The sequence below is a fragment of the Lepidochelys kempii genome, chromosome 10 (genome assembly GCF_965140285.1).
Source record: "Lepidochelys kempii isolate rLepKem1 chromosome 10, rLepKem1.hap1, whole genome shotgun sequence".
Classification (NCBI taxonomy): domain Eukaryota; kingdom Metazoa; phylum Chordata; order Testudines; family Cheloniidae; genus Lepidochelys; species Lepidochelys kempii.
In genome coordinates this window covers 15,614,638-15,640,576 of record NC_136389.1, presented here as the reverse complement: position 1 = coordinate 15,640,576, position 25,939 = coordinate 15,614,638, and the positions used below count along the sequence as shown (strand labels likewise).

Below are 25,939 nucleotides of genomic sequence, written 5' to 3'. Positions count from 1 at the left end.
CACGTGAGCTCAGTCTTGTGACTGGCCCGAGCGCTGGGAGCCGCCGCGGCAGCGGGCACGTTGCTGCTGCTGCTGGTCCGCCTGGCTGGGGGCGCCTGGGCTCCGTTCCCCCCGCGGATGCGCTGGGTGCGGGGGCGGCTGGCTTGGCGGAGAGACCCTCGCTAGCGGCTCGCTTCCCCCCCCCTCCGGCCGGGGGGCGGCACAGGGAAAGTTGGGCGCCGGGGCGCTGCCTCTTCTCCCCCCGCGGGGTCTCTGCGCTGCTCCCCCCCCCGCCGCGCCCCAGCATGGACAACAAGCCTCTTCTGCAGGAGCGGCCCCCCGCCTACACCCCGGCCTCGCAGGGGGGCGACTTCGGACAGAGCAACTACGGGGCCATCCCCCCTCCTCAGCCGGGCTTCCAGCCTCCTCCGCCCTACCCCTACCCCAGCGCTGCTGCCGCCGCCGCCGCCCCTGCAGGTGGGTCGCGGTCCGGGCGAGGCCCGGAGCTGGGCGGTGGTGCCAAGGGCCCTGTTTTGAGTGTTAAGCGGCGTGCCCCTGGCTCCGGCCCGGGCAGGGTGGGGATGTGAGACGCAAAACAAACTTTGCGGAACTCTGCGAGGCGCAGCGCGCAAGCCCCGCCGCGGTGGGCTTGGTGTGTCGCTCCACTCCGGCGGGGGGTGTGTGTGTGTGTGTGTGGGGGGGGTCTTTCTGGCGGCTGTTGCCGTGTGCGAGTGAAAAACTAACGTGGAAAGGGGAAATGGGTTACTAAAGCTTTGCAAGCAAATCCTCCCTCTTCCCTTCCTCTCCCCGCCAATGAAACGAGTCATGGTAAGCCCGGGAATTGCCGTGCAGAAGGCAAGTCTGCAGAAGCCTCTCTCTCGTTGGCTGGGCTTGCAAGTCGAACAAGCTCTTCTGTTGAAATCGAGTTAAATATCCTACATTGGCCGTGCCAATAGAAGGGCTGGTTGCTGGAGACACTACCTCTCTTGGAAAAAGTTTTGTGGCATGTCATACCAAAACCTAGCTGCTTGTGTATGAAACCATGGCATTGGGCTGTAGCAGGAGAAATTCACAGTCTCTTTGCTAAACGGTTGTGTGCCACTTCCCCGTAAAAACCGTATGTTTGCCCTCAGTGACTTGGTTAATACTCAAGCTGGAGTAGAAAACAGGTTGGTCAGGAGTACCAGATGTTATAAAAGCTGCTCTCTTCTTCCCACTTAAGACTGATTGTAGGGCACAATGTGTGTCCTTTTTTATTTACCTAGCTGTATTTGTGTTCTGCTGTCATTAACTGCTGAGATACTGTATTGCCATTATTTTGAAGAGGGATGGAATTATCAGGACTTCATACAAAGATGCACACATTAACACTTGGCATTTGACTTCCTCTTCCCAAAGCTACAATTTACCATGCACACATTCCCTCTGTTCCTCTGATTAAATGCGATGTTTTCTAATGTAAATGTCCCTGGAACTGAGTGTAACCCTTTCTGTTGACTATGAAATTTAGCATGACTTGGATCCAGTTAAAGAAACAAAACTAGACTACAGTATTGGCAATTTCTCAGTGGAAATTCTCCCTATCCCCACCCCCCCCAACATTTGAGGAAAAACTAGTGTGTCAAGTAGGTACTTAACCCCAGGTCCTGTAAAGACTCAAGCATATACTTCATGCATTGTGAGTAGTCCCAAGTGACTTCAATAGGTCTATTCACAGTGCATAAAGTTAAGTACGTGCCTTCAGGCCTGGGACCATAGACATTTGATTACCATTTACTCAGTCACAGCACGCTCACCCCCAAAAAACCCAAGAATTATTTTTGACTTTTTCTTTGCTAGTACACTTAATGGATTTCCTGTGATTCCGTAAATTAAATGTTTTTTGCCCTTATTCATTAAGAAACTCCCCAAAACATCACTACTTGGCTGGTGTAAGGCACCTCATCGTCTGATGTCATAATAGCCCAGTTTCTCTATATGGCAGGATATGTCATTGCATAGTCTCTTGCTAAACAACAAGCTTGTAATTGTTGTCGTTGCATTTCTGAGGCTTCTGTAGTAATGATTTGTAAAATAGTTTATGCTTTCTAAATATAGTTTTTAGAACATGCACAAGCTTGCTGGCTGGGTTGGGTCTTCCAAGCAATTTCATTTATCAGTTTTCAAGATTTCTCATCCATTTCCTTAGTTCTACCTCTTTCTCTCCACTCCTGCTATTGTATATTAGTCACAGTTTAACTAATGTGGAAGTTTTCAGCCTGGCAGCCAGAGAAACACTGCATCCTGTCTCCACCAGTTTGGATGCCTAAAACTAAAAATTGTGACCTTTTTGTTCAGTTAACTGTTTTTTCATCCTCTTCTCCAGTAACATTAAAACAAAATCTTTGAAGTTAATTATTAGCCTTATGTACATTTTAGACTGTGAAATTGTATTAGGTATTCAGGCCTATGAAACAATTTTGCAAAGACGTGCTAATTAGCATGTCCTCTTCAGAAGGATTTGTTTTAACTCTATCTCTGATTCAAGTTCTGGTATGTGTCCTCCCAAGTCCTGAGGAATACACCTTTGGGGCCACAGTCTTGTCTCATACAATGAATTTTTTTAAGTGTCTTATTCAGATTACAGTTCTGTTGCTTTGTTTATGTTAAGCAGATCTTGGGCCATATCTAGAGACTTCTGTTGACATAGTATGTTGGCCCCTGGATGCGGGGGTGGGAAGGAAGAGGAAAGAAGAGATGCTGTGCTGTTATAAACCCTTAGTGTAGGAGTGGGCAAACTTTTTGGCCTGAGGGCCACATCAGGGTTGTGAAACTGTATGGAGGGCCGGGTAGGGAAGACTGTGCCTCCCCAAACAGCCTGACCCCTATCCACCCCCTCCCACTTCCTGACCTCTTACTGCCTCCCTCAAACCTCTGATCCATCCAACCCTGCTCCCTGTCCCCTGACTGCCCCAACCCCCCCCCCCCCCCAACAGGCCCCCTGGGACTCCCTCGCCTATCCAACTGCCCCCTTACCATGCTGCTCAGAGCAGCAGGAGCTTGCAGCCACCCCGCCTGGCCGGAGCCAGCCATGATGCCGCGCTGCCTGGCAGGAATGGCAGGCCAGACCACAGGCAGTATAGCAAGCTGAGGCGGCGGGGGGGAATGATAGCAAGGGAGGGGCCGGGGGCTAGCCTCTCCAGCCAGGAGCTCAGGGGCCAGGCAGGACGGTCCCGCGGGCTGTAGTTTGCCCACCTCTGCCTTTGTGTATGCATGGTAAAGCCAGCAAAATTGTGCTTTTGCTTATATAGTTTGTTTTGTTGGGGAGGGGGTTAGTGGCTGGAATAAGCTATAAAGCACAGTTTTGCTGGTATAAGATATGTACACACCAAGAGCTCTTTGCCATTATAGTTATACTGTACCAGCAAAGTGCTTCTACTGTAGAATTGACCCTATGATACCAAGTGTCTTTCTGTTGTGGAAAATGAAATCTACCTTCCCAAGTTACCATTGTCTAAGGAATCATTGTGTCCTTTACCTGTTTTTTTAAAAAAAAAAAAAAACACTTTATGACGAAAGGTTCACTTGCATTTCTGTTTGTTCTAGGATATGCTGCACCACCACCACAGCATAACTATCCTAATATGTACACCATCATTCAACAGCCAGCTACCACCACCTCCGTTGTAGTGGTTGGAGGTTGCCCTGCCTGCAGGTACAGTTCTCTCCAGTTGTTTTTCAGCGTTTTAAAATAAATTACAGATCTCTGGCCTTGAAACCATAAACATCTTGGTTTTAAATATCAAAATGAAATTAGTTGAATATTTATATATAAAGTAGTGGTGGGATGTTGTCAGTCATCCCATTCAGCCGTAACACTGGAATGAAACTTACTGTGTTTGGTGATGACCATAGTCCCTTTTGTCACCTACCCTTGCCATAGAAAGGACTCCTACATGATATCCACATGTGGGATCCTAGTCAGCTCTGTTGATTTTTCCTTCTCTAGGTTGATGAAGAAAACCTGGGATTTTTCCTTCCCTTTTACTTACTTAAACTATGGCTGAAGTAATGGGCAGTGCTCTCTTGGCAGGGGTGGTTTCTTGTTTGTATTGGTACAATATTGATGATTCTAGGAGTGTGGAAGTCCGCTTGCTGCGGAAGAGTTGTCAGATTAAAAACATAGGGGGCTTGCAGCAAGGTGTTAATCCAAGATAGAGCCTGGGAGTCAGAAAAGATTAATTGCAAGTTCCTCCACTAATTAATAAGACCAAACGCCCTTTTTATTATTATTTATTATTAAACCACTGTTCTTCACTGAAGAGAAGTTAGGATGCTCTAAAGAAAAGGATAGAGAATACTGGACATATGCCACCATATACATTCATTATGCTTCCTCTCCTGGAATTCCGCATTCTGTTCTGGTCAGCCCAGCTCCAAAAGAATATGAGAGGGGGCATATTCACAACAGGTGATGAGATCAGATCATTTCTGAGGTAAATCCTGGGCTTTCTTTATGATCTTTATAACACTTGCAGCTGTGGGGTGCTGAGCTCCTTCAACTTCCACTGAAGTGCATGAGAGCTGTACTTACAGGATCTTGCCCAGGAGCAGCACCTTGCAGGATTGGGCCTTTATTCAGAGATCCATGCTTAGGAGATGGACCCATCAGAATAGCACAAGTGGTATCAAGCACTGTTGTGCTAGAGTAATGCTCTAATGAGTCTCAACACAGTAATGAGATGATATGAATGAAGCATCCTCTGGCCTTTGTGGAACGGAATTGTACTGTGAGGAGTCAGAGCCTGCCTTCTAAGTCTGACTTCTTCCTAGAAAGGTGGGTCCAAAAGATGGAGGCTCTTAGAATGCTGTGTAAGGGCTGATGCTGTTGAACTGCATCAGTTTAGAGTGAAATTGTAACAGCTAGATAAAGTCAGGCTAGATATTAAATGCACATCTTTAACAGTGAAGGTAACTAACCATTGGACTGCTTAGTTGGGAACGTACGTGGTGCATTCTCTGTCACTCCAAGTTCTTAAATCAAGATGGGAGGTCTTTTTAAAAAATGTTGTAACTTAACCAGAAAATAAAGCTTGATAGAATGTCACTTAGTAATTCCTCTGTCCTTTTCTGTATAGGAAGTCAGACAAGAATGATCATAATGGTCCCCTCATGCCTTAAAACCTGTAAATCTGAAAGGGAATTTCACATGAAAATAGTGAATCTTCTGCACTAGATTAAACATCAGTGGCCTCTTACAGATTTTTATACAGTTCTTGTTTCTCTTTCTGTTGGTAACTCGCTCAGCATGGTATAGAGGATTCCTTGAAAGCTTCAGATCTGAAAATGTAACCTCTAGCGGAAAATCCCTCTCTAGGCAGTGGAACTTACTTGAACACCATCCTTGTGCTGAGCATTGCTCAGACTTTTGGAGGTGATCACTGTTTGGTCCAGATGTGTGGTATACTGGTTGGTGCAGATTTGATAAAATGAAGCAGTCTGAGCCTTGCAGAAATCAGTGTTAAGTTTTTGCTTAAATAGAGTCCCTCTTCTAAAGTGCCTACTTGCCTCTCTGATGGACACATCCAATGTTCAGCATGCTGCTTTTCCACTGTCTGATTATTCTCTACAGAGGATAGGAGCAAGAAATTTTAGCTTAGTCTCCTCTGAGGTAGGATCCTGAGAGTCCCTTTCCTTCAACTCCTCAGGCTCTGTTTCAGCCCACAAAAATGATTGGGTTGAGAGGGAGAATATATTTACTCCAAGATACAATGATTACTCTACAGGGCCCTTTTTAGCTTCTGTAAGAGGCATACTCAATTGTAGGAAGTGAACCGTTGGGACCAGTAACTGTAGCCAGAGATAGGCTGATGCCATGTCAGCACCTTCTTGGCCTTTTTTTAATGAAGTGCTTGAACTGCTATAGTGTTCCTGGCATCAGAAGTGGTAAAAGCTGTGTAAGTGTCCTGAAAGGGCAGTAGAATACAAAACCTTAACTACTCCTGCTTTGACCAGCTGTGGGATTGATAGTCTTGTATTGGGATCTCTTCAGAAAAGAGGATGGTTGTGTGCAGGGAGAAGGAATGGAAGCTCAGTCCATTCTGGGAAGCATGGAACTTCCACCATGAGACATAAGTGATGCTCTCTTGTCTGAATCCTTTCTGCCTTTAGCTAATTTGGGAGAAGAGTTTTTAATCCTTCACTTTTCAAGGACTGCAGCAATGTTATTCCTAGTTCCTAGGCCTGAAAAATGTATTCACAGAGATGTTGTCTAAGCCAGTGGTTCTCAACTTTTCCAGACTACTGTACACCTTTCAGGAGGCTGATTTGTCTTGTGTACCCCAAATTTCACCTCCCTTAAACTACTAGCTTACAAAACAAGACCTAAAAATACAGAAGTGTCACAGCACACTTACTGAAAAATTGCTTGCTTTCTCATTTTTACCATATAAGTACAAAATCGTGACCCCCCCTCCCCCACACCGGTTGAGAAACACTGAGATAGCATATAGAGCAGTATAAACAAGTAATGGTCTTTATGAAATTTTAGTTTGTACGGACTTTACTTGTGCTTTTCATGTAACCTGTTGTAAAACTAGGCAAATACCTAGATGAGTTGACATACCCCCTGGAAGACCTCTGCGTACTCCCAGGGGTATGCATACCCCTTTTTGAGAACCACTGGTCTAAGTTGGTATGTCTTGGTCTTTCCTTGGTCCTTGAAGATGTTTGGCCCAGTTGCATCTTTTCGGTATCCTAAAGATAGCATAAATTGGCAACAACCAAGTACTGTAGCATATGATGGGTTGGAGAAAGAACCACAAGATCATGATGCTAAGATGAACTGTGCTTTAATACCCTTGGCTGTATTGTTTGACTCAGACTCTAGACAGGAGAAACTGCCACTGATTTTGTTATGTTTAGTACTTTTAGATTTTTCCCTGCAATAGCTGTGAATCTGAGTGTAAAACTGGTGTTAGAGGAGTGTAAATGTGCTCTGATTAATCCAGTAATCTAGTTAGGATGTGGCTTTGGATATTTCACCCATTTTTGATAGTGACTTTCTTAGGAAATCTCATAGTGGGCACACTAATCTTTGTGGGGTTTCCCAGATACTGAACTGTGTGTATTGTGATACACTTGGTACGCTGACTCTGTGCTTGTACTAGCACTACAAATTGGGTTATTGAGGCTCTAGAGACTAGCTTTAAATGCCCTCATTTTGCAGATTTAAGACCCACACTTAAGCATTTTAGCTGATTGTAACTTGTCTGAATGGGAGGGGATGTTGTATCCCATGTGTGTTCATATATTGCACTGTATAGGATGTGGGTAACTAATATAAAATGGTTTAAGGCAATTTTTTTAAAATAAACCATAAATTGTAAATATAAAACCCAAACTCCACAAAGCTAGCTTTCCTTTCATGACACTAAGTTGTGTTGCCGGAAAGGTCCTGCCATGTTAAGAGAGAGACAAAATTATTAATGTTTGTGGATTTGTCTTGCTTGCAGCTGGTGGGTAGGGGAACATAATTTATGATGAGGGTTCTCACTATCATGAGATGAACTAGCATCTTCAGGCATAGCTGTGGGATATAACTTTTTCATCACGGTGTGGGTGTATATGTGTAAATGCTGCTTATCCAAACAAAAGTTGCTCCTACCCAGAACATTGCACTGTCAGAAGCCAGACTTCAGCAAGATCAAATACATACAGTACTTGCCTGCCGTCTGGATATATTTTGAGATCGTATTCTACTTATTGCCACAAGTCTTACTATCCTGAGTGATTATCATAGCATGATGCATTAGCTGCAGGAAGGAAGGACTAAAGGCTGAAATTGTGAAACATGGGTATCTAAAACTAGGCACCTCTCAATAAAAGTGCCCAGACCTTAGAGGTGATCAACATAAGTAGTGTACCCAACTGGCCATAATGTGGTGTGTGTTATACTTTTTAAAATCTGAAATACTGCCACCTTGTGATGGGGATACAGATGCTATTTGCAAACAGTGAGGTAACTCTTGTGCATTTCTTCTCTCACCTTGGCATGGTAGGTCATTCTTTAGTTAGATCTTCAGCAGGATCCAGTGCTTGTGAAGCAATGCAGAACCATTAGTTGCTCAGCAGTGACACTGCAATGCATTATGCTCGTTTCCTAATGCAATGATGGTAGTGCCTAGAGACCACCTTCCCCTTGTGTTAGGCACTGTGTAGGCATAACTGTCTCTCTTCTCCTGTCCTCCCCACCACAACCCCAATATCTAGAACATTAATGAATACTGAGCAGCATGTGTCGTTCTTGGGAATCTGTTGTCAATTAAATCATTTACTGCTTGCAATTGAAATAATGTTCAAGGGATACTGTCAATCTGGTCCTGCCTTTAAACCATTTTATATCCCCAAGAACCGCTTAAAGCTGCAAACTTCACCAATCTAGCTTCTTGCCATGCAGTCACTCATTGGCCCTAACTAAGAAATGCCTGTCTACGTTGCTCCTTGGACAGTGTGCTCCGCGGCATGGGTAGGCAGACAAGCAGTAGCTCTGTTTTGAACTAGCGCACAAAAAATAGCATTGTGGCAGCTTGGGCTAGCTGCCAGAGCACAAACCCACCTGATCCCCCTGGGTGTACGCTCAAGCAGCTAGCCTGGGCTGCCACCCATGCTCCTGCGATCACACCGCAATTTTTAGCGCACTAGCTCAAGCAGAGCTAGTGTGTGTCTCTGTCTGCTTGAAGTTAGAGGTACCTTCCCAGCTGCAGTATAGACATAGCCTTAAATACTCTTCAGTTTCTCTACTTTCTTGGTGCTGCAGTGTTTGGTTGGGACAAACTGAAGGGAATTTATTTCTTTTTAAAACAAATTTTAAGAAAACCAATGCAAGTAATTTTTCTTGGCCTAATGTTTGCAAATGCTTGTTTTTTAAATCTGGACCAGTAGGGGATTCTCTTGGTGGCGTAGAGCTGGGGTTGCCAGCTGTAAACTGCCACCTTGCATTCCTGGGTACAGTGACGGTGAAAGATGTGTGGCTAGAGTACTGCTGTAATCACTCACTACTTAGTGAAATGGCCACTTGGGAGCTGTTGCAATTGGGCAAAAATTTGTGCAGCCTTGAGGGCTGCTTTAGGATTGGGGGATGAGGTAAAGTGGTATTCAAACTGTATTAATCCTCTTCTTTGCTCCCCGACTCCCTGGCCTGTATAGGCTTGTCTGGACTGAAGGATATTGTCCCTTAGGTTTTGGCCCCTTTCACCCAAGGTTTCCCTTAGGTTCACCCAACCTTTCCCTTAGGTTTTGTTGCCCCTTTCACCCAAGTGCCTCCTTCCTGAGAGAAAGAATAATGAAATTGTACAAAATGGCATCTGATTATGAATAAACTCAAGATTCCAGGCTTTTCTGCACGTTTAACATCAGAAAGGACCCACTTTTGTGGCATATCTAAGGAAACTCTATGAATGAAGACTGTAAATGCGTCCCTTTTTCCCCTCAGCAAAAATGCATTTATTTAGATTTAACACAGACTTTCAAAAAAGTGAAAATAGCTATTAAGTAGAAAAATAGGAGCGTAAATTTTTTCTCACATCAGTCCTTTGCTACATTTTGTGGCAAATGTGAATTTCACGTATGCAGTGACTATGTTGACATTGGCAATAATCATGTTATTGCACCTTGTAGGAAGTGAAGTCCCTTTGGAATTCTATTTAAGATTGATGCTGTAACCAGGAACCCAGTAGGAATAGGAGCTGGTGACAGAAGTTGCTGCAAAAACAAGATCCAAATGTGATTGAAAACTAAGTAGCTCACTAAACTGTATTGCATAGCATGCAGTAAAAATGTGCTGTGTTGTGTACACAAATTGCAGAGACCAAATTCATCCCTGTTAAGGGTTAGCAGTGGTGCTCTGCTGTAGTTTGATGGCTGGAGAGGTTAGGACAAGGAACGCGCTAAAGCGTTATGTAAGCTCAAGTAAAAAACCTTGATATGGCAAATCTAGCAGTTGCCATAAACCTGTCATTTGGAGTTGCTGTTCATGACGCAGTTGTCCACCTGGATATTTAAAGTCTTTCCCAATCCTCTAAGAAAACTGCACCAAACACATGCCACTGGTAGAAGCAAGCCTGCTTTCTGAGTGTAGAAAAGAATACAAGGGGGATACTAGCACTCAGTAGGTTCACAAAAGACAGCTGAGCACAGATATTTCTGTATTTCCTGCTAGGATATTCATCCTCCTAGGACTATCTGGTTTGAGAGAAATAAATTTAAACAATTAGATCTCTTGCTAATAAAAATGATTTTCAGACATCTGTCTTGTTAATTGCATGAGTGCATCACTTAATAGGCATTTTATAAAATGCCTCAGAAATTTAGGTCCCAGCCTGTAGTGTGGATGAATTCTTCCTTTGTTCAGTCTGAGCTGATGGAGAAGTTGCTGCAATACATTTTATCCAGGTGTCTAATTGGTGCAGTGTGCACAGGCTTTACCACTGTGGTAATGGGAGCTTGTGGTAAGGAAGAACAGAGCTTTTCACCCACTGGATACGCCTATGAATCTTGCTCAGGACAAAAGTGACCAAAGATCAGCCAAGTTTGGCTGTACACAGGCTAGGTGAAATGAATAGCTAAATCTCAGGCCTGTTCCTAGCAGGCAGGTATCCATCTTGCAAAGATTGTGCTGTCTAATTGGCCCACTTATTGGCAGTCTCTGTTATGAGGCCAAGGAGTTACAGGGGTGGGGATTGACATTCTAGAGGTGGCCTATCTAGAAGGGGGCTCAGCTGTGTCAAAAATCACAATTTTTTGTTTTCAGTACTCGGGATATTCCCTAAAGTATGGGGAAGCCTAGGTAGCACTATCTGTTACAAACTCAGATATTTTGACTGATTAAAATATTCAGCCTAAAAGTGCCAAGTGTGTGTTAAATTGTAGTAACTTTTGTGTACTTGGTATCTTTGATCAGGGCAGCTCTGGCTCTTACAATGTGTTTAAGATGTTAATGTTCAGAGACTTTTCTTTCAAGCTAACATATTTATCAAAAGGTTAATCATTCTCCTCAACGAGCCTTTGAAACTAAATTACTTTTCCGAACCGAATGAGCAGGTGTAGTGTAGCTTAAATGTGAGACTCTGCTGTAGTATAAATCTTCCCTTTTTATTTTTAGACCCTAGGAGTGGTGTCGTTTTTTAAACCACATTAAAGCTGATTATGCTGTAGGACAAAAATTACTTTTGGCTGGATTAATCTTCAGATTGAGTACAGTAACTCTCTGTAATTTATTATCTAAGATGAAGAATAACTTACTGACTAAGGAACGGACTAAAATAGTGGTGTTCTGTAACTCCTTTTAAAAGTAGCTTCCCCTTCTAAACGTAGTAACAGGCTAAGAAAAGACAGTTTGCCTAGGCATGTTCCATCTCTGATTAGGAGATGACCTGAACTAATAAATGCCATGTCAAGTGTCCATGTAGTCAGAATATCACTACAGATAAGCTTCTGTTGTGGGAATTGATCCTGAAATAATTGTGTTATGAGGAAGTCCTCGCAGCATGGTGTGCTCCAGTATGTTCCCCAAGTGGTAAAGTGCCACATGCAACTGGCTTAATTTATAATCCATGTTTCTTCTTTGTCCCTGGCACTTATGTCTTGCTCTCTCACTGATTGGTTTGTCCCTGTGTCTGATGTCTGGCATGGATCAATGAATGTTTCATTTATTGGTAAAAGGTTGTACTGGGCATTTTGCGCTGCCAAAAAATGGCCTCCAAATAACTTTCATGTAGGGGAGAAGGGAGCTTAAAACAACTTTACTGACTGCATCAAGGACATCTGCTTAGTAGCAGAACTGGACTATAGGAGCTGATTCTTAAGAAGATTAATTGTAATAGCTTAGACTGCAGCCTTCAACTCTGAAGTTTGTAGCTGTTTAGGGCTGACCAGAAATACCCTGATTAGTCCTGCTTATGTATTGGTTTAATCGTAGTGTCTGGTTTTTAAGGCTAGCTCAGAATTAGGCTGCTTATTCCCTTTATAATTAAAGGTAATGGCACACAGGTCACAGAGGGGGTGGATGCATGAGTGAGTGGGGGGGGGGGGGGAGAGGGAGAATACATTTATAATTAGCAAAGTGTAGGGAACCAGGAAACTGACATTTCCTGTAATGAAACAGAAAATGCATATATAGGGGATGGGGACAATGAATGTGTGTGAAATCCAAAGATGGCATTAGTGTCATGCTAAGAATGCACAGTCAGGAAATGTCAGAACCTTAAACATAGTGTGTAATTTTTCAAAAGTCATTTTATTTATTGACTCCTATAATGGAGCTCAACATTCTGTTCTCCAGAGGATGCATGCTTGTCCCCTAAAATTGAAGCACCCCAATGCAACAGTCTTTCTAGACAATGTAGGGGCATATCATAGGCCATAAAGTTAGTGTGTGTGATAAGTTGCACAGTTAACCAGGAGGGAAATAGTGAACAGTTGTCTGACTTCCAGAAGTCCTGAGCCAGCTGCTGTTGACTTCAGGGTTGGTGAGTGCTTAGTACTTCTATAAATCTGGTCAGATCCATGTGTAAGTACACAAATATCTCTAACTTCAAGCACCTAGGCTTGCAGTTTTTGGCCCTCTATTTCTGTGTTCCCTCTTTCCCCTTCCCTGTAAGCTTTGTCCAAATAGCTGTGGGTTGCCTGTCTTAATATTTGACACATTAGCTGACTCTCCTCCCAAAAGATGTTCCTTCCAGCTTTGTGTATGTGACAATTACAACACTCTTTACTAGTTGTAATTAAGGAACTGGAACAGAATTGGATTACAGTAGTGGGAGTCAAAGGGCACTGGACCCATGGCAAAGATGTCGCAGTGAAAGGGCTAACATTGTACACAGACCTTTCCTCCTGTTACGTGTCAGGAGATGGATGTTAAACTCCACTCCTCCTTCCAAGAAACATGCTGTTGAGTTCCTAATCCCTAGTCATACAGTTTCTCTCAGCTGTGTCCTGTCTCATAGACACTGTTTCTTAAAGCTGACTGCTAATGGCCGTGCTAGTGTAGTCCTGATATTGGCATCTTAACTACAGCACTCCAACCTACTCACAGCCAGTCTGGCCAATGCTCAGATGTGTCAGTGTCTTGCTGTTGGGACTGCAATGGTGGGAAATCTTAAGTCTTGTGTAGACAAGGCCCTTTATGTTTTAAAATAAACAAAAACAACCCTGCTGTGAAGTGCAGGAGGCTGCATTCTGCTGCTGTTGAGTAACGCCTTCCGTGACTTCAATTAGGCTGCAGCAGGCCAGTTCTGTAGCACTGTGCAAGTGCAGCAGTTGCATTTGTTAATTACTCCATTTTAAACTTCCTGCTTACAATAAAAGGGCAGTCTGTCCCTTTTACCCCCCTCCCCCCCCCGTCTTGGGCAAAACCACAAGGTCTGAAGGGTTCTTTAGAGGGACTCTTTTTAGAGATGTCTGTTGTCCACCTGGAATGCACTCTTGGTGTGGATGTGCACTGGATGATTTTTTGCCCAGCAGCATCTGTTGGGGTTGTGCCTGTGCCCTAGGTATCATCTTATCCTCCCTCTTCTCCCCACCCCCTGCTCCCCAGTGGAATGAAGGGCAAAGAACAGGCCCAACCATTTTCCTCAGTTCCTCTGGGATTCTGTATTGGCGAAGGAATTGGACTCAGTAGTAGTGGGGAAGAAGGCTGGGTAGTGGAATCCATGTGGGTGACCTTATCTCTAAGAGCCACACTTGCTCTAAGGGAAGCAACTGTATTTACTTCTTCCAGTGATTGTTCACGCGGATTCCACCCTTGCTGACTTAACAAGCAGTTGTCTGTTTGCTTGGAGGTGGATAGTAGGAGTTCTGATTTACACAACGGCTGCAGGACAGCCTTACCAAAATGGCCATCTGATCTAGAAGCCTCTACCAAAGAACAGTGTCTTGTAAGTATGTAGACTGAGCTCCACAAGCTGTCCTACTAATTTCAGAAATAGGGATATTCTCAAATTGACTACAGAGGCTGCCTGAGCTCTAACTTGGCTAGCTCATAACATTCTTTTGATGATCTCTGTGAGAATATTGCCTGACCTTTTAACTCTATCAGCAGAGACCACAAACAGAGGCTCTCGGTTTACTCCTGAATGATTGTGCTGTTGGTGTAGTAAGGGCACTGTCCTATTACCTTTAACTGTATGAAGTTTGGCTTCCTCTGGAGTTGAATGAGGCTTGGGGAAGAAAAACTGGGAGATGAAAAAATTGGTTAATATGGAACTTGAGGCAATAACTTAGATCAGGCCTGACAGTGAACCACTCCGTATGAAACACAGTAAAAGGGGAGCTCTCCACCCCCTCACCCCAAGGGTCTGAATCTTTTTTTAACCTTCCAGCTGCTATAATGGCTACTAAAAAGGCAGCCTTTGTTAATAGGTGGGATAGGGAACAAGTTGCTAAGGGCTCAAAGGGCCTTTCAACCCTGTTAACACTGTACTGAGGTTCCAAGAAAGAAGGGGCTCCCAAACTGGAGAGGGGGTGGGGAAGCGAGGGACATGCTTGAGTCCCTTAAAGAATCTAGCCACTGTAGGGTGAAAAAACAGTGTGGCCTGGGGTAGGTGAGTAATGTGCAGATATCACTGCTAGATGGACCCTATGGAACTAATAAAGCCTAGATCGTTGCATAGACCAATATTGCTGCGGTTGGTGTCGAGAGACAAATGGTGCTGAGATGCCCAAACAGAAAACGGTTTTCTTTTAGCTTTGTAAGTCGGTTTCGTTGAGGCTTTCCTGCTTTAGAGCAGAATGTTCTGAACTTCAGCTGAACAGCTTCTTTTGGTAGACGGCAGCCAGCCAGCATCCAGGCTGTCAGATGCAACAATGCTGAGACTGGGTCTAGGATCTGACTGTTCTCTGAGGTTGTTGGACAGAGTAGGCAAAGTGATCGGGGGCTGTGTTGAGAGGTTAGCAGCCAGGGCTCCCAGGGATTGCCAAGGAGTCGGAGGTTGGTAGCCCAGGCTTGCTACTGGACTGGAGGGAGGATCGAGCCTTAGCTATGTCTGTCTGTCTTTGCACCAAAGCAAGCTTCCATGCAGTGCTTCTGAGGCTGCTTGGAAAAAGAGGGGCTGATGGAGCAGTGGTCAGGGATTTGCCCTTCATCTGAAAAAAAAGCACACATCATGCCCATTGAGGGGCATGTTGTAAATCTAGCTTCTGCCATAAAGGTGTGAGTCCTGCTACTCTGGGGTAAGGGCCGGGGCAGGATTCTAAACCTACTAACGAACTATGGAAAATTATAAAAAAAAAAATAAAAAAAAAAGGAAAAATTAAAACCCAACTGGAAAACTAGGTGTAAACCTGCCCTCAGGGTCAGCAATTTAAAGGCCGCAGCAGCACAGCTGTAGCGCTTCAGTGAAGCCGTTACCTGTGCTGACCGGAGGACTCCTGTTGGCATAGGTATTCCACCTCCACGAGAGGCAGCAGCTATGTGGACGGGAGAAGCTCTCCTGTTGATGTAGTGCTGTCTACGCAGGGGGTGAGGTCGCTGTAACTACGGTGTGGATTTTTTTCACACCCCTGAGATTTAGCTCTACAGATGTAAGTTTGCAGTACAGACCTGGCAAATAGACCTTGCTGTACCTGCACTGCACTTTGTGCCCTTGGGTTGGGGCAGCCAAGCACCAGGTACTGCGGGTGCAGGTGTAGCCCCACCAGATGCTGCAGGCTAAAAGATTGGCGTGGCACATGTGCCCCAAGGGTGAATCTGTGGGCTACCACTTGAGGGACCACCTTTCCTTCTCACTCTGTTCCCAGGGAGGAAGTGCACTTAGGGGTGTGATGCTAGGAATGCCCCAAATAATTACTGCTAGCATTGCCTCTACTGTGGAAACTTTTTTACTGTGACTGGGTCAGTCAGCTCTTATGTCATGAGTGCTTTCCAGGTGCTGATGTTGAATAACTTAAATGTTCTTTTTTCAGCGTAGCAGCCGTGTTAGTCTGTATCCGCAAAAAGAAAAGGAGTACTTGTGGCACCTTAAAGACTAACAAATTTATTTGAGCATAAGCTTTCGTGAGCTACAAGTGGAAAAACACTAAAGGCATCCAATGAAGTGAGCTGTAGCTCACAAAAGCTTATGCTCAAATAAATCTGTTAGTCTCTAAGGTGCCACAAGTCCTCCTTTTTAAAATGTTCTTGACATTTTAGGTGTTAGGCACATTGTGCTGTCTAAATGCCCCTGGGTTGTAATGCAGTTTGTGAGGTGAGGGGGATGGCTTTTTCCTAAGCTATTCAAGAAACTAAACTTCAGTAGACCCTGTAGGCAACAGAAGAATTGCTTGTGGACTCTGCATTTTTTAGCTCCCCCTCCTCTTTCATTCCATTAGTTTAACTTATACAATAGGTGCTTGTGATTGCTCTTCATCATTAGTGAAACCACACAGTTCAGCACACTGGCTCCTTGCCTGTCAAATAATGCTTTGACACTACATCAAGGCCACTCCTTTTGGCTTTCTTTTGTGCAAGGGAGTCCAAGAGGACACACCTTGTTAAATCAAGTAAGTGCAGTTGCTAAACCTAGGTTATAATTTCAATCTATTTAGTGAAACTGTCCAATTTACTGTTGCCTAAATCTGAAAGTTCAAGGCTTTGGCTGAGATTTTCAGAAGTGATGTCATTTTTTTTTTTTTGGATGCTCGGAGAGAACACTCTGTATTAAAGCCAAGCACTAGAACTGAAAATCCTTATTCTCATTCTCTCTGCTGCCGACCTCAATAGAAAACTAGCTATAGAAAGAAAAGCACTAAACCAAAGACTGACTATAAACCAAAAAAGCACATCCAGTGTGGGAGAAAGTGCAACTTCAACGTGGCCCACCCAAGGGACGTGCATCTGGGCTGGGTGGAAAACGGCAACAGACAGGTCCCCACCCAGGCATTCCTATGGCAAGTTGATAATGGGGATAGGAACAGGAAGCCCGTTCTGAGCACCTGGATTTTTCTAATAGGTCAGTAGCAGAAACCATTGTTGTTAATCCATGCATCTTTGAGACTTATTCCTGTAATTTGTAAAGCCTGCACGTGGGTCTCTAAGATAATAGCCCTGTGTGTATTTGGGCTTTTTAATCAGCATTTCCCAAGCTGAAGTGCTGCTGATGAAAAACCTAATTGATTGCACATGCAAAACTATGAATCTTTTCTTCCGTGGTAATAAGTCTGTCTCTGTCGTCCCACAGTGGTGTGAATGCTGGCATGTAGCTTTATCACTTTTTTTTTTTTTTTGGTCAGAACCCTATGTGATCGATGTCCATAGTCATTTTTTGCATATGACTTGTAATCCTCTTCTTTTTGTAGAGTGTGTTGTGTTCCACATCCTCTTCCCAGAGCAGATCTGTGACCATTTTAGGGAGTGTGCAGACAGTTACAGGAAGCAGACGTACCAAAAGCTTTACAGTAGCATGAAGCAGTAGCTTATTTGAATGTAGCTGGCTTCACTGCTGACTGTACTAGCAGCTATGGAGTACTTGCAGGATCATGTTGCTGTTGGGATGGGGAGATTGCTGTGTGCTCTCTTTCAGGGCCCAGTGAAAGACTGAGCTGTGTTATGTATTGCAGGGAGACAGGACCTTTTTCTAGCTAGACTTTTCATTCAAGAAGTGATGCTTGAAATCAGCCTATCTTCATTGCACTCTTTCCTGGCTATTTCTGGCCTGTCTAGATAATGCTAATTATGTTCCTTAGTAAAATGCTCTGGGATTGATTGGATAAAATTTCCAAACATCATTTGTTCCCATTTTAAAGAGAAACTGAAGCACAGAGCCTGTGTCCAAGGTCACACTGATTGAGTGGCAGATCTAGAAATGGAAACCAGATTTCCTGGAGGCAGGACAGCATTCATGAGGTTGATTCCTACTAAAGAGCTATAGTAGAGCCTATTCCATAGTGCCCTTCGGGGCAACGGAAGGCTTTGGTGTCTGGCAGTATAGATCTGAATGTCACCAGCCATGAGGGGAAATGTGGTGTTTTTTTTTTTTTTGGTTCGTTTGTTTTTTGTGTGGTGTGGCCTGGGCATTCTTGATTGCTTTCAGAGCTTCCAAACTGTGATGAGGACACCTTTATTAAACTCTGCTTTGTCTAGTGGAGATTCCATATCTCTTCTGTGAAGTAGGATGAGCTTTCATGGTGCGATAATACAGAGATTAGAGGTTGGACATAGGCAAGCTGAATTAAGTGGTTCCTAATTTGACTTGGTATATTCTATTGTTGATTAGAATGGTCTCTTGGTTTCCTTCAGAGGTAATAAAGGCTTGTGAGAGCTCCTTCAGCCTAGCTGTCTATGTATGACTTGTGCTCTACTTTCCAGTCTTCATACTTAATCTCTGTGTCTGATCTATGGCGTGCATCTGGGAGTGGGTTTGCTCGCCACTGGATTGCAAAGCTTTAGTGGTTGTAGTGTTTAGACTATCAAGTGTGGTGTGGTACTTTCCATAGCATCTTGCAAACTCGCTTGGTCTCTGAGCTTTTGGGGATGTGCCATCCTGGTTGGTCTAGTTTCCAAATGGGAGCAATGAACACTAATTTCTGTTTGGGACGGGGACAGATACTTGCCCTTCTCCCACTCCAAGCAGTTTAGGACCAGGATGAAGATGAATTGCAGCTGTGTGAATGGGGATGGGCAAACGTTTTGGCCTGAGGGCCACATCTGGGCATGGAAATGGTATGGCAGGCCATGAACGCTCATGAAATTGAGGGTGAGGGCTGTGGCTTGGGGTGCAGGCTCTGGGGTGGGGCTGCAGATGAGGGGTTTGGGGTGCAGGAGGGTGCTCTTGCCTGGGGCCGGGGGTTGGAGTGTGGGAGGAGGCACAAGCTCCAGGCGGCACTTACCTCAAGCAGGACTTGGAAGCAGCAGCATGTCTCCCCTCTGCCTTCTACCTGGAGGCATGACCAGAAACCTTTGCAAGCTGCCCCATCTGCAGGTGCTGCCTCCACAGCTCCTGGATACAGTGGCATGTCCCTCCTCGGGCTCCTACATGGAGGCGTGCTGTTGGCCAGGTGGCTCTGTGTGCTGCCCCATCTGCAGGCACCGTCTCTGCAGCTCCCATTGGCCATGGTTCCTGGCCAATGGGAGCTGCAGGGGTGGTGCTTGGGGTGGGAGCAGCATGCTACGCGCAGGACTGGAGGGGGGGATGTGTCACTGCTTCCAGGAACCACATGAAGCCACGGTACACAAAGAGCTGGGTAAGCCTCAGACCCCGCTCCCTGGCTGGAGTGCCAGAGTGGGGCAAACCCCAGAGCCCGCTCCCCAGCAGGAGCTCGAGGGCCAGATTAAAATGTCTGGCAGGTCATAATTTGCCCACCCCTGGGCTGGAGACTACTTGAACTAACCCTATGGTTTGTGGAGTGGGTATGAGGGCTTGAGCCTGTATCGTTAATTAACCAAACAAGTATTCAGTTTTCTAGGATGATCGTTTAAGTTCTAGTTCTAGATTGAACAGCAATACTTTAAACTATGATTGGAAGATGGAAGAGCCATTAGGTGCCTGTACAACATGGTGGATTAATGCTTAACCTTTGTCTGAAGATTCTAAATTGATTGTCTTTCCTTTTTGCATTGGAAGCTGGAGGAATATGCTGGCATGGTGTAGCTGACTTTTAGGCTTGAAGTGTGCTAGGATGGGCCAAAGGAAGATTAACGATACCCAGTAACAACCCAATCCCTGTTTTTCCCCTTTGGAATTTTGCTGCAGTTTAGAAAAGTGTAAATGCATTGGAAGGAAGCTTGGACACAAATTGCTCTTTGTGCCATTGGAAAATCTTCCCCTAAAGGAATTATGTACAAAACAACTGTTAATTTAAGAAAAATGACTTCAGTACTGCTTCTAACTGTGATATCTCCTTGTCATTTGACTTTCTTCCAGGCAGGAAGATCACATGTCTTAAATAGCAAATTTAGATTTGTTTTTTTGCAAAACCAAAGCAAATCTTGAAAAACATCCTTGTCAATCAGCTGACTACTTAGGAACTAAATACTGAAACCTCATGTGGTCATGTGCAATTTACTAAGAATATTTTCACTAGGACTGAATTGCCAGGACTGTAGGATTTGAAGAGTGGCAAGGTATAAAAATATTTAATAAAAATTTCAACGAAGTGCTTGTGTCCAGTGGCAGGATCAATTTAAAAATAACTTTGATTTAAAATTTGAAAAACATTTTAAATTAGAATTGCATGTTGCCAAATTGGATGTTGAGTACTCATTTCTTTAGTTTCCTGTGAGGTGGGAGGGTCCCAGAGTTTGGGCTGCAGTCCAAGCCAAAACATCTACACTGCAGTTCAACAGGCCTGAGCCTGAGTCAACTGCCACAGGCCAGCTGTGGGGTTTTAATTGCAGTGTAGACATTCCTAAGGGCACATCTGCACAGTGTCAGCTATGAAAGTTAAATTAAATCACTTAAGCCTCCTTGATAATCCCACCTTTCAGTACCTAAACAGGGGTTCAGGAGCCCAATTCTGGTGCTACTATTTTTGCATATTTTATCCTGTGTGTATTTGGAATTGAGAAAAGTTCACAATAACTAATACTGAATGGTTAATATTTCATTAACACTGAAGCAACTTGCTTTTGAGGTGACAGATTTTATGCCACTAAATTTTTTTAACAAAAGTACAATTTGTCCCTGATGCTATAAATATACATATGTTTAACTAAGCAGGTAAATAGTCCAATTTGAAATCAGTGGAACTATTCCTGTGAGTAAAGTTACATGTCTATTTGAGGCCTCAATGAGTCGGTAGTAAAGTTAAGAATGTATACAAGAAGTGTTTATCGTGTCAGAACTTTTAACTAGCTACATTTTTGTTTTATGTAGAATAGTCTGGTAAATTAAAATGAGGTCCTACTAATGGTACTGGTGTTTTTTTTAAAATTATAATGTAGAATAAAATTTATAACGAACTAAAGTTGCGATTAGCACACTTTCAAATTAACTTTACAAAGCCTCAACTTGAGTTAAAATTTAAAAAAAATATATTTTAAATCACTTCACTGTTACATATGCTAAACTGTGATATGTTTAAGGCTTTATTTACATATGTGAACCATAAGCCTCCCTAAAACAAAGAGGGAAAGAGCATCTGACTAAGCTTTCTGATACTGTGCAATTTCATTTTGTTTGGGAAGACCTTTTTATGGATGACAGCTGGACTGCTCACACTGGCCTGAAACTTTTGCATAAATTATCATCTTGGATGATGATTTTTTTTATAGCTGGTCACATAGGGTGGTGGACACTGGTGCCTTGTTAGCTATCAAAGCAACAGTTTAAAGCCAAACTGTAATGAAACTCTGCACTGAACAAATAAACACCTGGCACAAGCTGCTTTAAAATCAACATGTTACAGCAGAATTGTTTTGATAGTATCTGCTCTAAATGAATTATGCGCTTAGTCACATGCTGCTTTTTAATAATGCCCCTAATTATGCAAAGATTTAAGCATGTGCATAACTTTAGGCCCCACTACTCATGTGTATGTAAGTCTTTGCAAGCCTGGGGCCTACACTTGTTTCTCATTTTAGTTGCCCTGCATTGATTATGATTGTTCCTGAGCAGCGACTTGACCTCTTCTCGAGTATAACTGTTTACACTTTCTCTGGCTTTGTTATGGCAATGTCTAATCCATATCTTTAAATCAGTTCAGTTTGATTAAGAGTCTGGCATGCAGGCAAGCTTCCCACCCACATCCCCACTCTACCCCACTAATGTCACTTACCTCGAATTAGCCCTCATGGATCAATTGCACTAACCTTCTTTGGGGAGGAAAGAAGGTTGTATGGCTAAGGTATTGGACTGGGACTGGCGAGATGGAGGCTCAATTCTGTGGATCTGCCATGAATTTACTGTTTGACCTGGAGCAAGTTACTTAAGGGGAGATTTTTTTCAAAGACACAAATGGCGGTTAAGAACATAACTACCATTTTGTGACTGAAATCTCCCCCTTAATCTCTGCCTCAGTTCCTGATCTGTAAAATAGAGATCTGCCTCTTCCCACCCCTTGTCTGTGTATTGAGCCCTCTGGGCAGAACTCTCTATGCGTACATGGTCTGCCACAATGAGGCCCCCCCCGTAGGACATTCCTGACCAACACACGGGTCTGTTCTAGTCTTGCTTCTGAGATACTGTTGCGTAAGTGCAAAACATGTAATAAGTACACCCTATCCTGGAAACTGTGCTGCAGTGCCTATGAGAATTTTTTTCAGCTAGTGATGGTTAGGTTGAGGGATAGATGACAATACTTGACTCTAACAAAATCCAAATGTATGGATTTGATTGCCTCCATGCTGTTTGTCGCTTACTCGAAGCTCTGTAGAGGAGGAATCTTGCCCCTTTGTATAGTTCGTAGCACTGTAGGGCCCTGATCAGGTTGGCTGTTTGAGAGATGCTCCAGTAGTTTTAAAAGGAATTATTCTGGGGGAGTTTTAGGGCCTGTGTTATACAGGTCTGACTAGATGATCACAATGGTCCCTCCTGGCCTTGGAGTCCAGGAGTCTGTGGTTGGTTTATGGGTTCTATTGCAATATAAATATATTTAATTACACGCAAAGTATATTCAAAGAGTATTAAGGTTGCAAAGTCACGGGCTCATAAATTAGGAAATGCCAGAACTGAGGCTGCCTGTGCAAACTTAATCTGGTCTCTTTGTGCTCCTGCATTATGATAGATTTGTTAATTAGATGACAACTGTTTTTTCCACAGGACCCCTGCTTTATTCAGTGCAGAGGATGGACAGTGTTGAAATAATGAGCAGCTAGTCAATTTTTTTTCCCCCTCATTCAGTAGATGGCCCCATGCCTTGTTTACTGCACTCTACTCAAACCTGGCTCGGAAGACTGAATTATTAATTTCTTCATGAATTTTTTTCCATGGTGCTCACCCCTATGTTATCCAAGTACTTCATGAACTATTTTTCACAAATCTCTTAGATGAGGGGGTTTTTATCCCCATTTTATAGATAGATTACGGTCAAACATTTCGAGTAATTTTGGGTGAGACACCTAGAATTTGTTCTCTCCTCCCCTCTCCCCCCCCAGTGTACTTAACATTATAGAGCCAGGGTTCTCAACCTCTTTCTTTCTGAGGCCATCCCAACATGCTCTTAAACTCCATGGCCCACCTGTGCCCAAACTGTTTTTCTGCATATAAAAGCCAGGGCTAGCATTGGGGGGTAGCAAGCAGGGCAATTTCCCAGGGGCCCTGCAAAGTTAAGTTGATCAAGGTTTGGCTTCAGCCCCAGGTGGCAGGGCTTTGGTTTTCTGACCTGGGCCCCAGTGAGTCTAATACTGGCCCTGAAACCTGCTCGTGGTCCCTCAGGAGGGCCCAGACCCCTGGTTGAGAACCACTGTTATAGAGTCAGGCACAGCTCTCATTGGCTTGCAGCTGTGAGTGCTCAGCGTTTCTACAATTCAGACCGTAGGCTCTGAAGGCCAGCACTGTAAAAAGTTTGGCTTAAGTGACTTGCCCAGCATCACACAGGAATGCAATGGTAGAGAGAGAATCCAGGTCAGCATGCAACTTTAACCATCAGAATATTCTCTCTTTTCTTCTGTGATCACCTGCCTCCTTCACTGCATACCTTCCAACTTCCTCAGTAAATGAGGCAGGGAGTCTATGGACAACCACCTCCTTTATACAACTGATACATCCCCAGAGCAATGTTTCCTGTGCACTGAAGGAGGCTGGGGTCCTGTGGAAAAAAGTGTGTTGTAATTAGACTATTACAAGGCATACTGATAGGAAGCCCAAAATACAGTTACACAAACAGGAAATGCCAACATTAACCTTAACTTTAAATGCTTGATATTTTTTTTTCAACCTTACAGTTCTTTGTATACACAACTACATTCAACTCCCTAGCTCTGAAGCAAACTGAAAAAAAAACAAATTCCATTGTATTGCACCATTTTGACACGCACGGTTCATTACCAGGGTTGAAGCTCTAGATTCACCTCACAGACCTCTGCCAATTGAGCAAATGGAGTAACAGATAACAGTAGTAGCTTTGTGGAACAGCACTGGAGGGGGATAAGATACCTTGCCGGTGGCTTTTACAGATATTCACTAACAGCAGAGGAATGGTAAGACTTGGAAATCTTGGCTTCCATGGGGAGTGTGTTGTAGTGGGCATAGACTCTTCTGTCCATTTCTCCAAAGCTTGATCCCTTTTGTCCTGTCCCATCTTTTCCCCTCCTCTGGCTCCTTGTCCCAGTGTCCTTACCCATCCAGTCCAGTTTTCCCCCTGCATCCATGCTCCTTATCTATTCTTTCCCCACCCTGTTTTCCTCCTTGGCTCTCAATTCCACTCTCTCCTCTCCTTCAGTTCCCAGTCTACCATTTCCCTCCTTGGCTCCAAGCCCTGTCAGCCTCCAGTTCTCGTCTTCCCCAGGTTCCTTATCCCAGTCGTCTTCTACTTCTTCCCTCCCCCGGTCTGGCAATTGCAGGCATCCTGAAGGGCAAGGAAACAGCTGCTTAGGCCTAGGCTGGAGCATGCCCAGTGTGGACAGAATATTTGGGGACTGTCGCTGCAAAGGTCTAGCAAGTTTCTACTAACCACATGAAAACTGCAGGTTTTTTCCTTCTCTCCCCCCCCCCCCAAAGGTTGGTAACTTGGTCAAAATTGGGCAGATTTTCAAAAGGCTGGCAACAGGCACATCCTTAGCACAAAGGCAATCCAGTGTCAAATGTCAGGTTCCTGCTCCAAAACATGAGAATGCTATAGCTTCTCAAAGAAAAGGTCCTCCAGAATTTAACATGAGGGGAAAACTTATTTTTCCTTGTTCACAGGAACAGCTGAACCATTTTGGCTGAAATTTCCCAGAACAATTCAACCTCAAGCAGACACCTGACATGTAAAATTTCAGCCCAGAGAGTTAATTTGGCCAATTTATAAGCAACTGAAAACACTTCTTATAAACTGCGGGAAAACTTTAACAGGAAGAGCTGCCAGCTGTGCCTACAGTGTCAGCAGGCATTTTGTGACTTAACTCTTTTTCTTTCCTCCTACAGAGTTGGTGTATTGGAGGACACCTTCACCTGTCTTGGTGTCTTGTGTGCCATCGTATTCTTTCCCATTGGAATTCTGTTTTGTCTTGCTCTGAGGCAACGAAGATGTCCTAACTGTGGGGCAACTTTTGGTTAAGGGATCAACCTGAACAGGCTTATGGAGGCCACATCTATTGTAGTACTTGTTTCTAATGTAAATGTCATGTACAATCACTTTATTTGATTATGCTACAGACCTGTTTTGTAAAGTGTGATGAAATTATAGTCTTGCATGTGATAAACGTAATCGGTTTTATGAGCATGTGCATTGCAAAACATGAAAACCCCCCTTGTTTCCGTGTTGAATGGCATCTTTAAACTTAAATAAAACTGCTTCTCTTTTTGCAATCTTCACAATTTGTGGCAAGGCTGAATCTTGTATCAACCTATTCTTTCATGTCAGCTGGTTCTGTGTATGCACACTTTCAGCATGTACCTTTTTGTTTAAAAAAGGTTAATCACTAATGTCCTTGGTGTTAATAGGCAGATTAAAAACCATAAACTTTGTATGCATACAGTCATCATACTAGCTGCAGTGTTGTGAAATTCCAGAGGTTTAAAGTAAGAGAAATCTAGAAAGTAGCGATTCTAATCATAGAAGTGATCTATTGTTCTGGAGACTATTGGGGCAGCTTGGGACTGAGGACCAGTGCTGGTCAACGTTTTTTTTTTCAAATTTTTGAAAAGGGTGGAGGGAAAGACTAATACTCATGTCAACTTCTTGCATTTTTTGACCAACTATAAAGCTGGTCCAAACTTCTTGAAGTCTCAAATCATGTTTTTGGATTTTTGTTTGGACTAGCTCTGACTATATGCTCCACAGGATACAGAAGTACTAGAAACTTATTTCAGGAAGGGAAGGTATGTAGAGAGATACTAACCTGCACAAGTTGGAAAATTCTGGGGAA

General features: G+C 43.8%; 1 protein-coding gene across 1 annotated transcript; it reads left to right on the top strand.

Moving 5' to 3' along the window:
• Positions 1 to 25,388, top strand: BRI3 (brain protein I3). The gene is made up of 3 exons (XM_073362132.2): positions 1 to 456; positions 3,565 to 3,673; positions 24,996 to 25,388. Exons 1-3 carry the CDS (start codon positions 285 to 287, stop codon positions 25,126 to 25,128), a joined length of 414 nt encoding a protein of 137 aa, XP_073218233.1. The 5' UTR covers positions 1 to 284; the 3' UTR covers positions 25,129 to 25,388.
• Positions 25,389 to 25,939: the final 551 nt, after the last annotated feature.

Coding starts and splice junctions, on each gene's coding strand:
- BRI3 (XM_073362132.2), top strand. CDS start 285: ATGGACAACAAGCCTCTTCTGCAGGAGCGGCCCCCCGCCTACACCCCG. Junction 457..3,564: donor CGCCGCCGCCGCCCCTGCAG/GTGGGTCGCGGT, acceptor TGTTTGTTCTAG/GATATGCTGCACCACCACCA. Junction 3,674..24,995: donor GGAGGTTGCCCTGCCTGCAG/GTACAGTTCTCT, acceptor TTCCTCCTACAG/AGTTGGTGTATTGGAGGACA.